Here is a 17,614-nt window from a genome sequence, read left to right on the forward strand (position 1 = left end):
TAACCCTGACAATTTTGAAGTTTTCTTTTTTGTCAGTATTTTTATTATTGTAATTTACTACAAAGAAAGCTTAACAGAAACTTGAATTTGGTAACAAAATCAAAATACAAACACTGCTTTTGCACAACTATTTTTCTAGATGAGAGCAATGTGAACAATTCTGAGAATCTGGTGTAATATCCAGAAATCTAGCCCTTCCTCTTGTGCCAGGTGGTCTTTCAGCACTTACAAGCATACTCTGCTGATAAAAACTGTACTTGCACCCTCTACCAAACACCCATGCTTCCGAATTCCAGAGTGAAACTGGCCCAATGAAATAGCTGAACTGCTACTTTCCTAACATTACCTCTGAAGAGCTAGTCATATATTCCTCTATAAGGATACATTTCTGCCTTAAAAATCTACTCCTTTCAAACTAGATTTTATTTATACTTACCTCCACTAACAACTGTTTCCACATAAGGCGGGGAGAAAAGCAGCTCTTTTGATGACGGTGTCACAGTAATTTTCTCTCCAGACCTGTAGAACACAAATAAGATACAATTAGAAGAAAATGGAATTAGCAGCTCTCATGTAGAACAGAGTACTGCATATGGACCCAAGAGTCCATCTAAATACCCCAAGGAAAAGGTATCAACAATAACCTAAGCAAAATTAGTATTATGTGGTACTAGTTCCCATTTAGCTGACAGTCAACAAGAACAGGCACGGGTACCGATACGGCAGCTCTTTCCTATATGGAATATATCACTGTTCTGTTTGGTGGAAACACCAAACAACAGTACAAAGAATACACCTCGTCCACTGGAGCTTGGTATTACCTTGCCCAGTATGAAAATTCATATAAGAATGGTCCTTGGAGTTCTTCCACCATTTCTTGCACTGGTGGCTTTGTTCCTTCCTCCTCTTGACCCTTCTTTTCTCTCTCCTGTCGGCGGGTCTCAATTTCTGCCAGCTGCTGCTCCCTACGTAACTCCTGTACAGATTTCAGGGGCCCCAAAACTAATGCAGGTTCACTGTCAATGGATGACCTGAAAACATGGAGGAGAAAATAAAATCGTCTGCTTTCATATGGAGGGATAAGAGCTTGTTATACCTGTTAATTACTGCCTTTATACCACAGCAGACAACTCCCAGGATTTTTTTTTTTAAATCCATTCCTTTTTAATTTTGCTATTTATTCCAAGCACAACTAAAACTTTTAACCTCCGTATCAATCACTTTCTACTAGAAAGGCTCATTCATAGGGAGTACAGGCAACCTACTTGGCCTAGCAGGAAAGGACCTACTTACAACTCTCACAAATTTTGCCCCATCATGCTGTAACCATTCAAGAAGTTACAGCTCTGTTGCCGCCTCCTCCTCCCCTGTGCCGTGCCTCAGCATCCCACTGCAGAGCCAGTGTCACATGCCTACATCTCAAACACTTTCTCGAGTCCAGCATCTTAGCTTAGCTTAGGTTTTGGCAAGTAGAGAGTCTTAATTTTGCACCAAGTACCAGACACCAGCTCTGCTGCAGGGGCAACAACCTTCCACAGAAGCACAGACAAGCCAGCAGGAGTGGTAAATTCTTAAGCCAAAGGACCAGTTTGCAAGAGTACCCTTAACAAAGCCCTAAACTAAAAGGGAAAGGCTGGAATTCCAAATCTGAGAACAAGCTTAGTACAGAAAGGCTGAATTATAGAAAATAAACAGAAAGACTGGTAAGGTCATTTTTTTTTTCCAGTACTAGGAACCTTCCCTCAGAACCTACCTCTCAGGAGTAGAGTATACAAGGAGAAAATAACACCTATCACAAATAAATACTTTCAACAGCTGGCAATTCCCAGGAAAAGCTCTGAGTTCTAACCTATCTGCCTATACATTGGAACTATCCAGCTATCTTGTCACTGTCCACTGAACAGATTGCTAGGTAAGTATAACCAAGTTCTTTCAATCAGCTCAGAACAATGCATCTCATTTCACTTTCCCTGATCTTACATCCTCTCTTTCCTAGCAATTTCTTCTAGTCTCCAACCATCCTTTGTACCTTATCTTCTGTCTCTTCTACAATACTCTGAAAAACTGTTGCAGAACATCATAAAATTCTCTACGAGGAGTGAACTGAAATGATCACGATTACTTTTCCTACAACCACTTTAGATTATCAGGACAGTTCTGCCTCCTGCTTCAGTCTTCACCTATATTATATTTTGTCTTTTTTAAGAAAAACAGATACTATTGCTCTATCACACTAAGTTTCATCAAGGCTTTAAATTCTTTCTCTGCAGTCCAGAGACAATACGGAAACATGTAAAAAAATTTTTTTTGTCTTAAAACCTATTAAAAATCTGTACAGACACACACAGAGTCTCATGATATTCGTAATAAATTACTACCGTCTCATTTTTCAAACATAACAAGCCATCATCCAAAATTGTTAAGAATCAACTTTATTTTTGGTTGGGGTTTTTTGGGTTCTTTTGCTTAACTAAAAGTTAACAGGTCACTGCCACGGATCTGGTACACAAACACAGACTTGCAAAAACAACTGGCTTGCTTTTAAATCCAGAGCTGTTCCTTTCACGTTGATGGCATTTCGCAAATTGGACTTTGGCTGAAAAGCTTCAGGCAGGCTTGAACAGAGATGGTCTGTGGCAACTGAGCTGCCTTCAAAGCACTTGCCAATAGTCAGAAAAAAACCCAACCAGCCTAGAAGGTTGGTATAATATTCACCTCCTCACTAAGTTGTTTTTAAAATCCTAATGGCTCTCTGCTGTCTCAGTGTTTCTTTTCCAGCTGCTGTAGTTGCCCAGCAGTTCCAGTTACAGGTTTGTTAAACTCGGGGAAGTCAAGGCAATGCTCTGCAGGTAATTTGTTCTCTGAAAAGATGTTTTCTACACTCAGAAAAGTTTGAGAACCCGTAGTCTAGAACAAGTAGACATCAGCAGAGCATTAAAAAAGCACTTATCATTATCAGACACTTCCAGGCAGATCTGGCACCTCATACAATTAAAGCTGTTCACAAATCAGTGCTCCCTAGTGAGCTGTCTGTTCAGCTAAACATAAATTGGAGCATTAGTGTGTAATCACTCTGCATGGTTTTACTTTTATAACCCTCTTCACACCAGTAACAATGCTCTAAAGCAGCAGATTCTCATTCTGAGGAAACAAAAAAGGAAAAAAATAGATGCCAGTGCTAAAGAGCTCAGACCTAATCTAAAACAATACCCTCTGAATTCTGAAATTTCCGTTCATTAAAGTGTATAAAAACTCGGAAAATCATTCCTTTTTAACATGACACACAAGTAGAAAGGGGCTATATTGACATGCAGCGACAATGTTCAAAATAAAGGGTTGGGAATTATTTATCTATCTACAAAGAACTCAAAGCACAGCTTAGCATAAAAACCTCTTACAGTCTAGAGTTGGATGCCATCCCTTTAGAAAGCAGCCACTGCAGTATTAAAACCAGAGCACAACTTTATGAGAGAGATGTCTTTTTCTTCCACTTTTTATAGCCCCAAGATTTCTTTGTTCTTACTTAATGGTAACAGTCACATCCATCAGTTTATCTGTTACAATCGTGCCAAGGACATGGTGTCGAACTGCAGTGAGCGTGAGTATACTAGGCGAGGACCTGTAAATCCAAGTAACAAGAGATTAATTCAAGGTTCCCCTCCTACAGAAAATAACCAAATCTTATTTAGCAGAGTTTGTGTTCCCATCCCTAAGTTTGAAGTGCTTTATAAAAGATGACATACAAATTACACAGCAAAGCTGTAGTGCTGAGATGATAGCATATTGGAAAGGGAGCATTTTCGAGCTCTGAACCCCAAACCACTGCATGACCTTGGCCAAATCAATTCCTTCCTTTGTGCCTCCTGCTTCCTCTCAAGCTAAAGCTGATCTGATTGATTTCATATGTACAATCCCTTTACACACAGCAGAAGGACACTGAAAAGTTTGTTGTGTTAGACATAGTTCACCAAGATGCCCCAAGTCTAACGGTGCTTTGCTGCCAAAAGAGGGTTTCTGCTTCTATCCACTCGCTCACTTTGTGCTGGCTCTCCTGTTGAGCATATCTCTCTGAAGTACTTTTAATTCACTAACACAGTAGAAAAGAATCAGATTTTAATGCTGAATTTGTTTTCTGCCATGTTCATAAATTATAACTAGCCTGGGAACAGAAATCCTCTTTTTGGCAGCACAGAGCCATTAAGCACATTGCCAGACCATGACCTACAAATAACTAATAAAACATGGCTGACTTAGGAAGAGCAGCACTGCTTACTTGTGATTAGGGTGAATATTTATTCAGTTTGCAAAAACTGAGGTGAACAGAATCAAATCACCACAGAGTCATGGCACTAGGGACACAGAATGGTCATATATGCCTCTTAGTAAACTTACTATCCTATCTTTTGCATTTCAACTCTCACAAGTGATGAACAGTTTCCACTGAAATATCTCTCCTTTGTTACACAGCAAAACCAACATTAAACAGACAGAAGCCTGACAAAAATAGCCATTTAAAGTAGCAAAAGCATCTTTAAAGCCTATCATTAGTTGACTTTGGTTTTTTTAAGACTCCAAAGGGCAAGAGAACACATCTGATACGTTTCGCTAAAGCTTCCCTCTATTGGTTAGAGACAGTCATAGCAACACATCCTGAATTGCTGAAAGCAAGCAGCTGCAGCAGAAGGAAGCTTTATGAAAGCATACTGATAGGCATAAGGTCAAAGACAGATTTTGCTCTTACGTGTCGTAAGTGTAATACTCATGTTCAAACTGGTGGCAGGAACGTGGGGTCACTTCATATACACCTGTCAACATGTCAAAGAATGATCATGTCAAAGTCAAAGAATGATTCGCTGAAAAAATTCAAGCTTACTGTGTTGGCTGAATTCTCAAGATCACACGAGACCTGAGGTATAGAAACAATTACAAAATTTGACTATGTATCTACTGCCTTTCACATAGACACTTGTAAATGAATTCACCTCTGTTCAGTCATAGATCATTACTGGAAGCTGCGCAGTTTCTAATGTACACTGATACAAACCACAAATAGGCATCACTGCAGATAAACATAATTACAAACACAACAAACCAAACAAGCTCAGAAGCAACCTGTTGTGGTCCCACAGCTGATACCCTTTGACTGATTATAGAACCATTGTATTATTGTATTGTGGATGAGACCACTGGCTGTAAGGATGAAATGTTCAAAGCTGAAAACTGAATCAAAACCAAATACATTTCTTAACTGTTTTGCTAAGAGACCATAACAGAGAATTAGCTCTAAGACATTAAAAGGAGAAAAAAAAAAAAAAAATCTAATTTTAAAACATTCTTTTTTCCTGTTATAGGTAACCCTGTGGTACTTTTAACAGTTATCCCTGAAGAATCCTGTATTGAAATGAAACTTTGATTTGTCAGTCACGTTCTAATGTGACTGACAAATAGAACCCATATGAACAAGATTATTTTAACATGTTCTGCATTCATCAAAGATCAAAGCCCTTCACCAAGTCCAAAACAAAAAAATTATTTTACTTCAGAGAATTCTAAAAATTTAGGACAGAGCATTTATATACAGATGTAAATAAAACAATGCCTCTCAGAAACCACAACAGATTTTTTCTTTTTTTTTTTGATTCGCAGCAGTATTAGTTGATTGGTTCTTTTTCATTTTTTAAACTAAGATTTTAGCGCTGTTACCTGGCTTTGAAAGACAGAATCTATTCACTCCTTTGGACAGGTTATAAACACCAACGTTCTCTGGTCCATTTCCATCTTGATAAAATTCCTGTGAAGCCACAACACAATTCACTATTAGTAACTACCAAACAACAAAATGAAAACAGTATTTTTCTTAAAGATACATTAATGCTTCTCTTTTATAGCAGCTAACAACACAAGACCGTTTTACCAAATCTAAGAGACAAATCTCAAAGCACTCTAAACATCAATGTTGCTGTGCTATAGGACTCCCTAGAGACATGAGAAAGCCTTGATTCCAAGCATAATCCAACCGACCTACACAAGTTCATCAAAAAAAGACAAGAACATTTGTTACATACATACCAGTGTAATTGCATGAGAAAGAGAACACCTCAGCATATATCCAGTCTGCCTGAATTCTACTCCTGAAACATCTTCCTCCATGACTTCCAACTCCAAAGATTTATTCTTCCAGCACCAGTCTTCATGTACAATGCTTACTAGAATACACACCACACAAAGCATTTTAGTAATGTGTGACTAAGGGCAGGTTTTGTGGTATAAAAAGCTTGTATCACCCTAACTTCCCTGACAATGAGCTTCAAAGCCAGATATACAACAATGACTGCAGTAACAGACCTGGCTCACAGCACTGCAGTATCACCAGGAATCCAGCATATCTCAAACCAGAAAAGCTATTATAAAAAGGAATAATGAAGTCTGATCGTCCTGGAAAGTTCTGCAATGTGCACTATCATTGTGATAGTCAAAGAAGCCTAGAGGACATCAGAACCTAACTCCAATTTCACCTGGTAGAAAGATGTTCTGACTCGTGTATAAAAACAGCAATCTGTGTATACTCCTTCTACACCTTTCCCTGGAAAACAATTTCTTTTCATAGTAGGCCAAGGCAGGCTGGCCAAAACAGGTATTGCTCTTAGGAGAGGTACTGTGGAAGCAGAAGAACTATAGTGTGCCCCCGTTCTTAGGCTTGGGACAAGTCAGTTTGTGATAAAGCCCTTTTTCCTCACACCAGCCATGTAGACCCTAAAACTTAGGGGAGCGGTTACCTGTAAGCTGACAGAAGTGTTAAATATACAAGATTAAGAACGCTTGATGCACTGTTGTATAGTATTTTTCCAGATTCTCTCAAGTTTCAGAACTAGCTCCATGTTGGGCATACTGTAAACGGTATCCATAATAACAGAAGTATACAGTCACAAATTTAGCTACTAAGGTAACACTTCAAGCAGTTTCCCATAACCCTACCTTTGTATTTGCCAGGTAGCACATTTTCAAATGTGAAGGCCACTGAGTCCATGTTTCCAGAGAGCTGCAGGTTGCGTTTTTCACCCTGGCGGCTCACAGACTGTAACGTCACCATCAGATCACCACAAGCATCTATGCACAAAAGACAGCAGAAAATGACATTGCATTCTGGCTTGCCAGCTTTGCCTCCAAAACCCCCCACTCCAAGTAAGCTTCATGTGTGCTAACATTAAAATGATTGCCCTCTTCTAGTAGAGAATGTTTCCAATTATAACTCTTATTTCTTTTTTGCATTTTTCCGGAAGTTTGAGACTGTTAATCATATTCTTTTATCTAACAGCAAGTAACAACCAAAGGCTGACATTAAATCCCTGGGTCCACCTTACTCTGCAGAGACTACAGGGCCCAGTAAACACCTGAGAGACAGAACACGAAGTGCAGAGGGGATTCAGAGAGGAAAAAGGAAGGGGTAAAAATGACAAAAGTCAAGCTCCAATCATCATCTGCTGAAATCAGTGGGTAATCAAGAAAAAAAGCAGGAGAGAGGAACCTTAGACTAAAATAAAGACAAAAGCTTATGAAAGAGAACAGAGATTGCAAGCTTCTGTCAACAGCTTGAGCCTCTGTCCTACAGACTTTTACATGCACTGCTTTTATTTTTATCTTTTTTAAATGTCCATTTTGCTTCCAATACTTTTCAGATTGAGGTACAGTATCCCTTAAGTCAGCCAGGAGCACTTCCTTCCAGAACTTACCCATCTTATGAGAAAGGCAAACAGGTCAGGTTTCCTTCCTGAGGAAGGACTACTTACTTATTCCTAGCAAGTATTAAAAATAGGTACATAACTTTACTCCAAACTTTATTAAGGTACCTTATCAGGCTGTAAGGTCTCCTGAAAAAAGAGCTGCTTTATCTATGTGCTGGAAGTTAAATTTAATTACCTGCTGATGGGGCTAACCACAGCAAGTGTCTTGATCTAAACAGTACTCATTCACACATGTAGTGCTAACGTTCTCTGTTCCCATTTCCACTTCACTTTCAAAACTGGCTTACCTAAACAAGAGATCTTCCCTGAGACGGATGCCAAAAACTGAGAGAAGGTCACATCCATTACTGGTCTGTCTGTAACAGTAACAGGGAACATTTTGGGTTTCAAAGCCAATCCTGCTCTGGTCTCAACCTCTGGAATAATTACCTGTAGAGTATATCACATCAAGACATCACCAGCTTTTAGATACCAGTCCAAATATACCCACTTTGCTGAGTTCAATCCACTTATCAGAAATCAGAAAACGGAAATTTACTGTAAATCAAAACCAGCCTCCCAAACATGCTTTTCAAAATTCTGTATTAAAAATCCTCCAAAGAACTGCAATAAAACTGAGCTAAAAATCCCCCAAACAGCTCAGTTTCAAAAGTCTGAGCGAATTTCACTTCAGGATGTACTGCTGCTTCTACATTAGGCTATTTCATTATCTATGACGATAGTTGGAGGCCTTATAATCACGCACTTCCTTATCTTCCAGCCTGCACTATCCCCCACAATGCAAAATTCATGGTGGTTCTGCTACAGGTTCTGCTGTGATTTAGGTACCTGAGAAAGGTACACATTATATGTCTCACTCACAGGATAATATATTATAATAAGTGATCTAAGGGACACCACAACTTGTGATGAGAAAGAAAGAACTTTCAACCCCAATGGCCTGATCTCCTTCAAACAACTGTAAAGGACAAGGAGCATGGGAATCTCAGCTTATTAAGGGAAAAAAAAAAAAAGGAAATTACTGTCATTGTTTAAATAGTGCGAACAGGAGAAAAGGACCAGGAAAATCTAAATTCAACTTCTCAAATTTTAGAAATTAAATGTTTAAAATCTTCTAAAAACTCATGATAGTCCTACAATGAAGAAACAGAAGCTCATTCTTACCTGAACATTGTATACACCCGATTTTGCCTTAAAACAAAATGCTCCGTGAGGGTCAGTTTCTGTTGTAAACAGTGATGCTTTGTCTTTGTCTTGAGGCATCATGGTTACCTTGTATTTACTAATTTGTTTGACGGTGTCAGGGAAACGGGTTACTGAGATCCGGCCACACACACTGAATCTGTTAAATAAAAGCCAGCCATAAGAATAAATATCTTGATTTGACAAAGCTTATAAAAAAATATTTCTCTTAAAACCTCCTTAAAAAGTAAACCTCACTATGTGGGGGTCCTAACACATGAATTAGAATGGATTCCTCCTGAAAGAGCGTTCATATCAAAGAGGCACCATAAGCAAACACAGTGGAACAAGTGCAAACTCATTTACGACTAATGGGATCTGTTCTTTTACAATGAAGTCACCATGATGTTATGTTACATTTTTATTTGCAAGCAACTTGCTTCATTCTTCCCTGCCACCAACCCAATCACTTCAAGGAATTTTTCTGGCTAGGCAGGCAACTGACTTAGGATTGCCATCCCTCAGGTTTTAAACAGTTTCAAATGTTTTGAGTCAAAGACCTCAAATATGATAGGTAATTCACTGGAACACAACCCTAGTACACCTACATTCGTGAAAACACAAGACAAGATGACAAATGAGAAGCTGTCAAGTTTTACTTTTCACCTTCAACAGCACAACATATTTAGTGACTGAAAAAACTGTAACTGATCATTTAACAGCACGCTGCTTTTTTTCTAATTAGCTACCTAAGTCTGTATGAGCTAGTTGCCATTTGCCTCAGTAAATTCCTAGTTTTCACTCCTCTGGAAGGTTGACACTATTTCCTCCTCAGGAGAAGCTCCTGGACACAGAGCCATGCCCCTTTTGTCTTCCTCAGCTCACACCGTATCTCCTACCACTGCACAGCCTTACACTCCCAAACTCATCCTGTCACCATTATACAGGCTTACGCCTAGCAGTCAAAGAATCACAAATAAGAAACAATTCCTATTAGACAACTACGACCTTGAGAGTGAGCAATAAGATGTAGAGGTTCAGTACAACACTGCACCAGACAGTTATGAAACTCCACTCTTGCACAGAAGGAGGGTATCTAAAGTGCAGCATCAGTGGCAGAAAGCTTCTCTTTTCCTTTCTTGGTTCACTTGCTGTTCTAAAATTGCTCAATATACCCATGTCTTAGCGTCTTCATTTACAAGGGAGAGGTTATTAAGAGGGTGCTCTAAACCTTAACTAGTATTGAGCAAAATACTGTGGACAAAACGTTATCCTGCACTCATGCTGCCCTGTTTACCTTGAATTTCTCGAGCAACATTTAGCTCCTGATAACTGTACGCAAGTCTGGGCATGACATGCAAAAGGACCACCCATTTTCAAGACCTTGTCCCACACATCAAATTATATTTTCATCATGACACCAGTACTTACCCTGTTGCAATGATGTTTGCTAGCTGAGGTGTATTTGGTGCAATCTTCACAGTAATAGTATCAAAGAACAGATGCTCTTTCCTAGCATGAATTGTGTATGTACCTGTTGTTATGTTCTCAAGGCGGAAAGAGCCATCAGCTTTTGTTTTTACTGTAAAAAATAACGAGAAGAGTTAAAAAAAAGAGCACGTGTTGACTGCCTATCCTTATGTGTCGAAAAGAGCCAGAGGGTATGCACTGCTTTAGGCTATTTTTAATTTACATTGCACAACAAAGAAAGAGTATTACGTTTTCTTACTAGACCACAAATTTGGCATACAGTTGAAAGAAAACTGAAAATTTTCAACAGCAAAACAAATGAACACCTAATACTCTCATCTAAGCCAGAAAATGCAAAATTAATCAACTGCATGAAAACCACTTTAATATTTTAAATAAACTGCAACAAAAGTAGTGTATTATCCTGAAGGGTTAGCTCCATCTCACACACTAGTCCTGTACTTGAGCTCAATAAAGGCTTCCCTGTAGCAAGAAAAACCAAGACCACTGCATACCTTTAATCTGATTGTTCAGAGTCACGGTGGCATCAGCAACTCCTTCTCCTTCGGGACCATTCAACACCCTGCCTGTGACAGAGAAACCCATCACATGGAAAACAGGCTGAAATGGGAAAAAAGTTAACATTAATCTTTACTCAGTAAAAGCAAACACACACCTATAGCAATCAACACCGACTGTTTTCCCCACACACACATATAAAGGGAATTTATTGCCAGCTTTGGGGAAAGAATGTACCAGGATAATCACAATGAAAGTACCTATCAATCTCCAGGCGTGCTGCTCCCCTAAGTACAGGAACAGATTCTCAGTTTCTCTGCATCAATACGGTTCAGAAGGCCCAAATCACAGATCATAATGCCATTACACAAGGCACTCTGCAAACTATACTAACCTACAGGCCCTTCTCCACAAGATCTAACAATGTGAATGAGAAAATTTAAGCAACCTGAAAGATTACTGCCTGTTTGCAACATGGACATGAAAGTGAATATGGTGGACAGCTTTTCCATATTTTATTTCTTCCTAGTAAAAGGGACTGAAGTGTAGAAATACAGCATGATGCTAGATACTGTCTTCTACCTCCTGTACAAGAGGGTATGTGTAACAAATGTCCTCAAACTTCTTACAAAGAAGTTTTTCCATAATACACCTGCTTTCTGCTAAAGTCAGTTATACTTTTACAGGAACGAATGGCACAAAAAGATTATCTCCTCTGAATGCCTCACCTCAATCTGTAAACTGTCATGCTCTACAAGGAAGTCCAATCTAGATGGCGCAACATCAAAGGTAATTCTCTCTCCCCTGTAGAATGGTATCTGAAAGAAGACACATTGCTTTGACTCCTAAGAAGCTACGGCAACAGAATTGTTTTCCTTTACCATTTTCCATGTCCTTATCACCATCAGACACCTCTATGAAGGGTCAAATGGGCTGCAAACTTCCTGGAAAAAATAACTCAAGAGGGATGGAGACAAGAATAAAGGCAGTATTTCAAGACTGTTTGATGGAAACCATATGAGATTATCCGAAGAGACAGAAAACAAACCCTCTACTCAGAATACAGCAAAGGTACTTGGATGTGCAAGAGCTTACAGATAGGATACCATAAGATTGCTAGAAGGGTTAAAGGAATGAGAAAAGTTTGAATCCCACTTCTAGAGCATGCAGACAGAGAATGCAGGACCATCATACTAGGCGGTGCACAGGCAACCATGCTCCCACACTACTCAGACATAATAAAGAGAATGGGCAAAAAAGAAAACAGAGAACTTAAAGGACATGAGGTGGCTGTAGCCAACTGAAACTTTCGGTCTCCCAGCAGCCTCTAGGTGGTGTTCTGTGACCGGCCAATGTGTTCAGGTAATTCAGAGCCTGATTTGCAAATAAGTCTCTCCTCAGAAACCACACCGCAGAGCCCTATCACAGCAACTTACTTCACTGTCAGATACTTTAGGTTGGAGGTTCGTATTCCAGTTGTTTCATCCAATTCAAAATATTTCAACTACTTCTGTTTTAACAGCTACAAAGTTATGCATCATCGAGTTTAGAAAATGAAAGTTAACAACCCAATGGATAGACAACCAATGAACTTTCTAGCTACTTACCACAGTGTATTTCCCACTTGGCAGAGAAAGAAAGCTGAAAGATCCATCTTCCTTTGATACAACATTGCACAAATAGGATAGAGATTCATCTCTTGACTGGAATCCATCCACAGGAGAAATATTGCAGCCCACAACATCCTGTGACAATAAATGCAATACAACTTTTTTTCTCATGGGAGAATAGAGAAAATCATTTCAAGGGGTATGTAGGAGGGTTCAAAATACTGTACTGTGAATGAAGGATGGGAAGTACAAAACCATTTTAGAGGCAAAGTTTGATAGCATAGCTTAAAATTCATGTATAGGTAAAAGAGAAAAAAACAGCCAATAATCAACTCTATGGTAACAAGGACAAGAAAACCCGGAAATTCAACAACCCCCGGTACCCCAGAACTGCACTGCATGTCTTAACGTAACTGACTTCAGTTCTGTGGACAAGGTTAACATTACAGAACAGAGCTCTACTTTATGTAACAAATCACAGTACATGAACAAATATTTCACACTCATTTCATGACACATTTTTAAGGTGGCAATAGAAGCTGTTGAACTTTGTCTTCGCATCAAGAGGGCAAAGAGCAATTAAGACCTCAGGCCAAAGACACATTACCGCTACTGTACAGTGAATTTCAGGATTTGTCTGGCAACATCTTGTGCCAGAAGCTGGTCTTCCACCACGGAGAAGTGTCATCCTCACAAGAGAACACATTTACTAACCAACATTTAACATGCAAAAAGGCGTAACTGGAAAAATATTGTCTTAAAACAGTAGCCCTTAAGCCTGCTGACCGACAGGGAATATACAGATCAATAACATGCTGTGAACCATATTATGTTTTGCACTTGCTGCATGCTTCAGTTCAGGTCTTAGTTTTCTATGCCCCTGAACAGCCTGATTGTTGAGGAACCTGGTTGTTTGAAAACAGTAATGAAGAGTTCAAAAGAGCTGAAATTAAAAGAATTTTCTAATTTCTTGTGTCCAAAAAATATAGCCTCACTTTTGCCAACATTTAAACAGATGGCTATTGTGTTACACATCTGAGTAATTCCATGGAGGTCATGTGAAAACTGAGCACATACACAAATGTTGTAATACAAGGGCTTTTTTGGGGAAAAAAAAAACCCAAACCCAAACCTCAAAAAAAAACCAAACAAAAAAAATACAGCTTGAACGGTTGCAGAGTTTGTTCTCTATAAGCCAAGCTCAATGAAGGACAGGGATGAGTATCAGGGCATATGACTCTAGAAGCTATTTAGCCACTTCTTATTCATGTCCATACTCATATTGAAAAGGTACTGATACACCATTACCTCTTTAGTGACCGAAGAAGAGAAAAGGAGAAACATGACCCCTTTCATTGGTTCTCCATCGCTCCTTACTGACCCAGAAACATTGTAGCCTGCAACAATCAGAGGGCTAGCAGCGTAAGCATTAGAACTCGTCACCCGTACCACTGTGTTTGACTGAAATACAGAAACACATACATTTTCATCAAAAGTAGGTATAGATCTCATTTACAGCACCTAAATAGCGATCAGAAGCTGTTTCAACAGAAACAGAGGCCAGAGTAGCATACTCAAAGAGAGTCCACAGGCTAGTCAAAACACAAGACACTAAAGCAAAGACACTTTGCAAAACAATATTTTTCCTATTTTACTGATTCAGGAATTGGTCAGGATCTCAGAGCTCCTCAGAAAGCAGTCAGTCTGAGAGGGAAGGATTAGAGCATCTGCTACAATATTCAAGCTCCTGCAAAATGTATATGATTAGAAGACCGAAAGCAAGAGCTCATTTGCCAGTCCTTCCCTGGCTGGCTCCACTATCTCCAAACTGGGCCTGCACGAGGCAGTTTCTTGACTACCTAAATTAAATTCATGAAAACTCCATTAACCTCGTCCACTCACAAAAACCCTTCCTCACGCTAGTTGATCAAGACAAGGTCTAGCAGATCCGCCCTCACTAAACAGGTAAACCAGAACTTTTGTAGCTCTAACCTCTTTCAACATCCAGGTAGGATGAGATGCAAAGATTTCATATTCGCCAGGAAGGACTTTAAAGAAAGCAAACCTGTAAGGCAAGACAGGGGTTACGTCTCTTCAGAAGTAGTCACAAACATTCGTTTACAGAAAAACAATTCAGACTCTATGCGCATGTTAGAAAAAATATTTCAGAAGTACTATAATCCCAGTTGATATGGTGAACTGAAAGAATCTTGAGCAAATGAACAGATGAATTAAGTATGCACCACCCACACTCACTTTCCTCCAGGCTGTGTAACAGTTGCTTGTATGTTTATGTCACTGCCAGCATTTCTCAGTACAACCTGGACTCCAGCAGGACCTAATGTCTGACCTTTGCTGAGAACCTGTCAAAATGAAAAGAAGCCAGAGTATAAATAGATAAAAAAAACTTGCAGAGCTGAAGTAGAATGTTTTTATGAAGGTAGAATTAGCATAAGATGGAATAAAGAAAGATAAAGGAGTCTAACCTTTCCATTCACAGAAAACCCTGTGAACACAAAGTTAATATCACCTCCCTTTGTGCAAACGTCATTAATGCCATCCACATGGATGTCTACACTGGTTGGTTCTGGAGAGGAAGAACAATAAACAGCAAGGTAGTGAGTGAGAGAGCAATCATGAAGCAATTCTACTTCAGCTTTACAAAACTCTCACAGAAACACGTTAACTCAGGCACACAAGCACTGCTCTGGAAGTCTTGCCTCAGCCAAGTTAAAGCACCCACAAACCCTGATGCTGAAAATCCTCTTTCCCCCTCCCATTGCAGCCATTTCTGTCAAAAACCCCACATTTCTTCAAATCAGCTCAGGAGTTGGTTTGTCAGTGTCTACCTTACAGCTTTATTTTCCTCTGGTATAGTAAGTACATTTTAGTTATTAAAACCATACAGCAGGGCTTATCTCTTTTGAAAAGCGCTTGATTTTCCCTGCCAACTGCAAGTTAGACATAGTTAAGTCCCACATTGCAGATACACTCTCCTATTGTATGAAGACATATGAGCACTTACCGAAACTCCACCCTAGGGGAGGCTCAATTTTAAGAATGAAATCCCCCTAAAAATAAAAAAGCAGTAACTGTCTTCACTGATCTAAATTCAGTTAGCTAAAGGATGAAAAAAAAGAAGTCAGAACACAAGCATCATGCTGCAGAGCGTAACACAAGACTCCGTTGTCCCATTCTCCTTTCCTCCTAAGATACTCTGTTCAAAGCAGCAGCAATATCTACCCACACAGGCTGGGATGCTGGGCTGACATCCAGCCAGCTAAGAGCAAAAATTAAGTTTCATCACGTTTATACTGCTTCCAGACCAAACCTGGCTCACGTTCAAGCAGCTCAGTGAACACCTTCTGTGTTCAAATCTATCTCCACCTGCCCCAACAGATGTACTCTAAATAAGCCTTCAGTATTTCCACTAGCAGGTCCTACTCAACCATTCTGCCCAAACATGGGATAACAAAATTTCAGTCCTATTAAAAGATCTGCACCAAAAGGGTATTAATCTACACAGAGATCCTCTTTAAATCAGTGGGCACCACATATGTTCCACCACATACATTCTGAAGGTCACCCCTGGAAAGGCTCAAAGACCTAAGAATGAAATCACTGAGATCAGAAAGCATCTTACATTCTTAGATTGGGAAGGGAAGGATTTATTTGGCGGCTGGACTAGACGACCTTTAAAGGTTCCTTCCAACCCAAACCATTCTATGATTCTATTTCTGATCCCCAAGTTAGCTAGCTCTTTAAAAGAGCAAAGCACTTAGACCATCTGAGGGCAGCTTGTATTTAATTTGAATGTAAACATCTTTCCAGTCTAAACAGACATCAAACTTCTGATACATTCTGAGCTTCCTGTACTGTTACTTTCTTAAGATATTTTTAACATCTGCAATTAGTCAATCAATTTTCAATTCAGTCATATCAAAACACATTCTCATACAGATTTATTTTAATTTCTACAGTTAGATAACTGAAAGCTTTATCTGTACTCTGTAGGAACCTGTACTTTTTGTGCAGTATTTGTACAGCTGCTAGCACATGGTTGTTGGCAGTCACTCAGGCTCCCAATGCTGCAGTCATTCAGATAAACAGCACAAACGCAACACGGCAGCTGAAGTTACCTGGCTTTTCTCATGATAACACTTAGCACTGAGAAATAAAATAGTTGCATTACAAAAAGGAACGGTTGGAAGCTTGGTCCCAAACAAACTAAATTATGTCCCGATTCAAATGTTTCGAGGGTGGGTGCTGTTCGGACGTTTAATCTGCCTGCCGGCAGATCGGAACGTGGAGTCAGCTCCTGCCCCCAGCACAGAGGAGACAGCACTGGCATTTCAGCTTCTTACCTTATCGTAGAGGGGAATCATGAAATACCCATTGTTTGGAGCACAATCTGTCTGGTATTTCAGAGTACCATGTTTGGTATATAACTTGATCTAAAAGAAACAAAAAAAGACGACAAAGCATTTAAAAAAACGCGAGCAAAGCTAGAACCAGGTATTCTTCTACACAGCAGCACCCGCGTGTCCCCGGGGGTAACAGGGAAAAGGCTTATCGCAAGAAGTCTACGATCCACCGGGCAAAGCCGGCAGAGTCCAGTCCCGGGCTCCGAAGAAAACGCTTAAAGAACCACCTCGCTTCAGCCGAAACCACGCCGCGACCGCGGTCAATTCAAACAGCGGCCAGGGCAACAGGGCTTAAGTCACGCCGCGCAGCCAGGCGCCCAGGCCGAGCCCTTACAGCCGGGCAGGGAACAGGGCGCGAGGGCCGCCAGGCGCCCTCCTCCAGCCCCGGCCGGCTGAGGGCGGGGGGGCGGCGGCGCCCACCTCGATCAGGGAGTAGTTGATCTCCACGTCGGACTTGACGAAGCCGCCGCAGCCCACGACGATGTCCTCGGAGCCCCGCGCCAGGGCGCAGCAGAGCGCGCAGACCAGCGCCGCCGCCGCCGCGGCCCGCATCCCGCCGCCGCCCTGACTCAGCGCCGCCCGCCGCGCTGCCGGAAGAGCCGGGCCGGGCCGGGCCGGGCCCAGCCGGCGGGTGCTGCCCCCTGCCGGCCCGGCGGGCTGCGGGCCC

General features: G+C 40.6%; 1 protein-coding gene and 1 long non-coding RNA gene across 5 annotated transcripts in view; both read right to left on the reverse strand.

Moving 5' to 3' along the window:
* Positions 1 to 17,524, reverse strand: part of LOC128134618 (nodal modulator 1) — a 29,272-nt gene extending 11,748 nt beyond the window's left edge. The window contains exons 1-20 of one of the 4 annotated variants that reach the window (XM_052772550.1): positions 17,368 to 17,524; positions 16,888 to 16,977; positions 15,549 to 15,594; positions 15,010 to 15,110; positions 14,780 to 14,886; positions 14,516 to 14,588; positions 13,832 to 13,984; positions 12,521 to 12,658; positions 11,642 to 11,731; positions 10,910 to 11,015; positions 10,356 to 10,506; positions 8,907 to 9,084; positions 8,030 to 8,171; positions 6,976 to 7,107; positions 6,070 to 6,206; positions 5,704 to 5,791; positions 4,742 to 4,805; positions 3,524 to 3,619; positions 822 to 1,031; positions 437 to 519 (exon numbers count right to left, since the gene is read on the reverse strand). In XM_052772550.1, the coding sequence (XP_052628510.1) occupies positions 437 to 519; positions 822 to 1,031; positions 3,524 to 3,619; positions 4,742 to 4,805; positions 5,704 to 5,791; positions 6,070 to 6,206; positions 6,976 to 7,107; positions 8,030 to 8,171; positions 8,907 to 9,084; positions 10,356 to 10,506; positions 10,910 to 11,015; positions 11,642 to 11,731; positions 12,521 to 12,658; positions 13,832 to 13,984; positions 14,516 to 14,588; positions 14,780 to 14,886; positions 15,010 to 15,110; positions 15,549 to 15,594; positions 16,888 to 16,977; positions 17,368 to 17,499 (2,317 nt within the window). In that variant the 5' untranslated portion in view covers positions 17,500 to 17,524. Of the gene's footprint in view, positions 1 to 436; positions 520 to 821; positions 1,032 to 3,523; positions 3,620 to 4,741; positions 4,806 to 5,703; positions 5,792 to 6,069; positions 6,207 to 6,975; positions 7,108 to 8,029; positions 8,172 to 8,906; positions 9,085 to 10,355; positions 10,507 to 10,909; positions 11,016 to 11,641; positions 11,732 to 12,520; positions 12,659 to 13,831; positions 13,985 to 14,515; positions 14,589 to 14,773; positions 14,887 to 15,009; positions 15,111 to 15,548; positions 15,595 to 16,887; positions 16,978 to 17,174; positions 17,329 to 17,367 lie in introns of those variants that run through there. The other 3 variants (XM_052772551.1, XM_052772552.1, XM_052772553.1) reach the window with 3 other exon arrangements.
* Positions 2,417 to 3,496, reverse strand: LOC128134621 (uncharacterized). Its single transcript, XR_008232796.1, has 2 exons — positions 3,399 to 3,496; positions 2,417 to 3,141 (listed from the first exon to the last, which is right to left on the reverse strand). It is a non-coding gene; the product is annotated as an uncharacterized LOC128134621 (long non-coding RNA).
* Positions 17,525 to 17,614: the final 90 nt, after the last annotated feature.

This window comes from Harpia harpyja, chromosome 21, assembly GCF_026419915.1.
Source record: "Harpia harpyja isolate bHarHar1 chromosome 21, bHarHar1 primary haplotype, whole genome shotgun sequence".
Lineage (NCBI taxonomy): Eukaryota > Metazoa > Chordata > Aves > Accipitriformes > Accipitridae > Harpia > Harpia harpyja.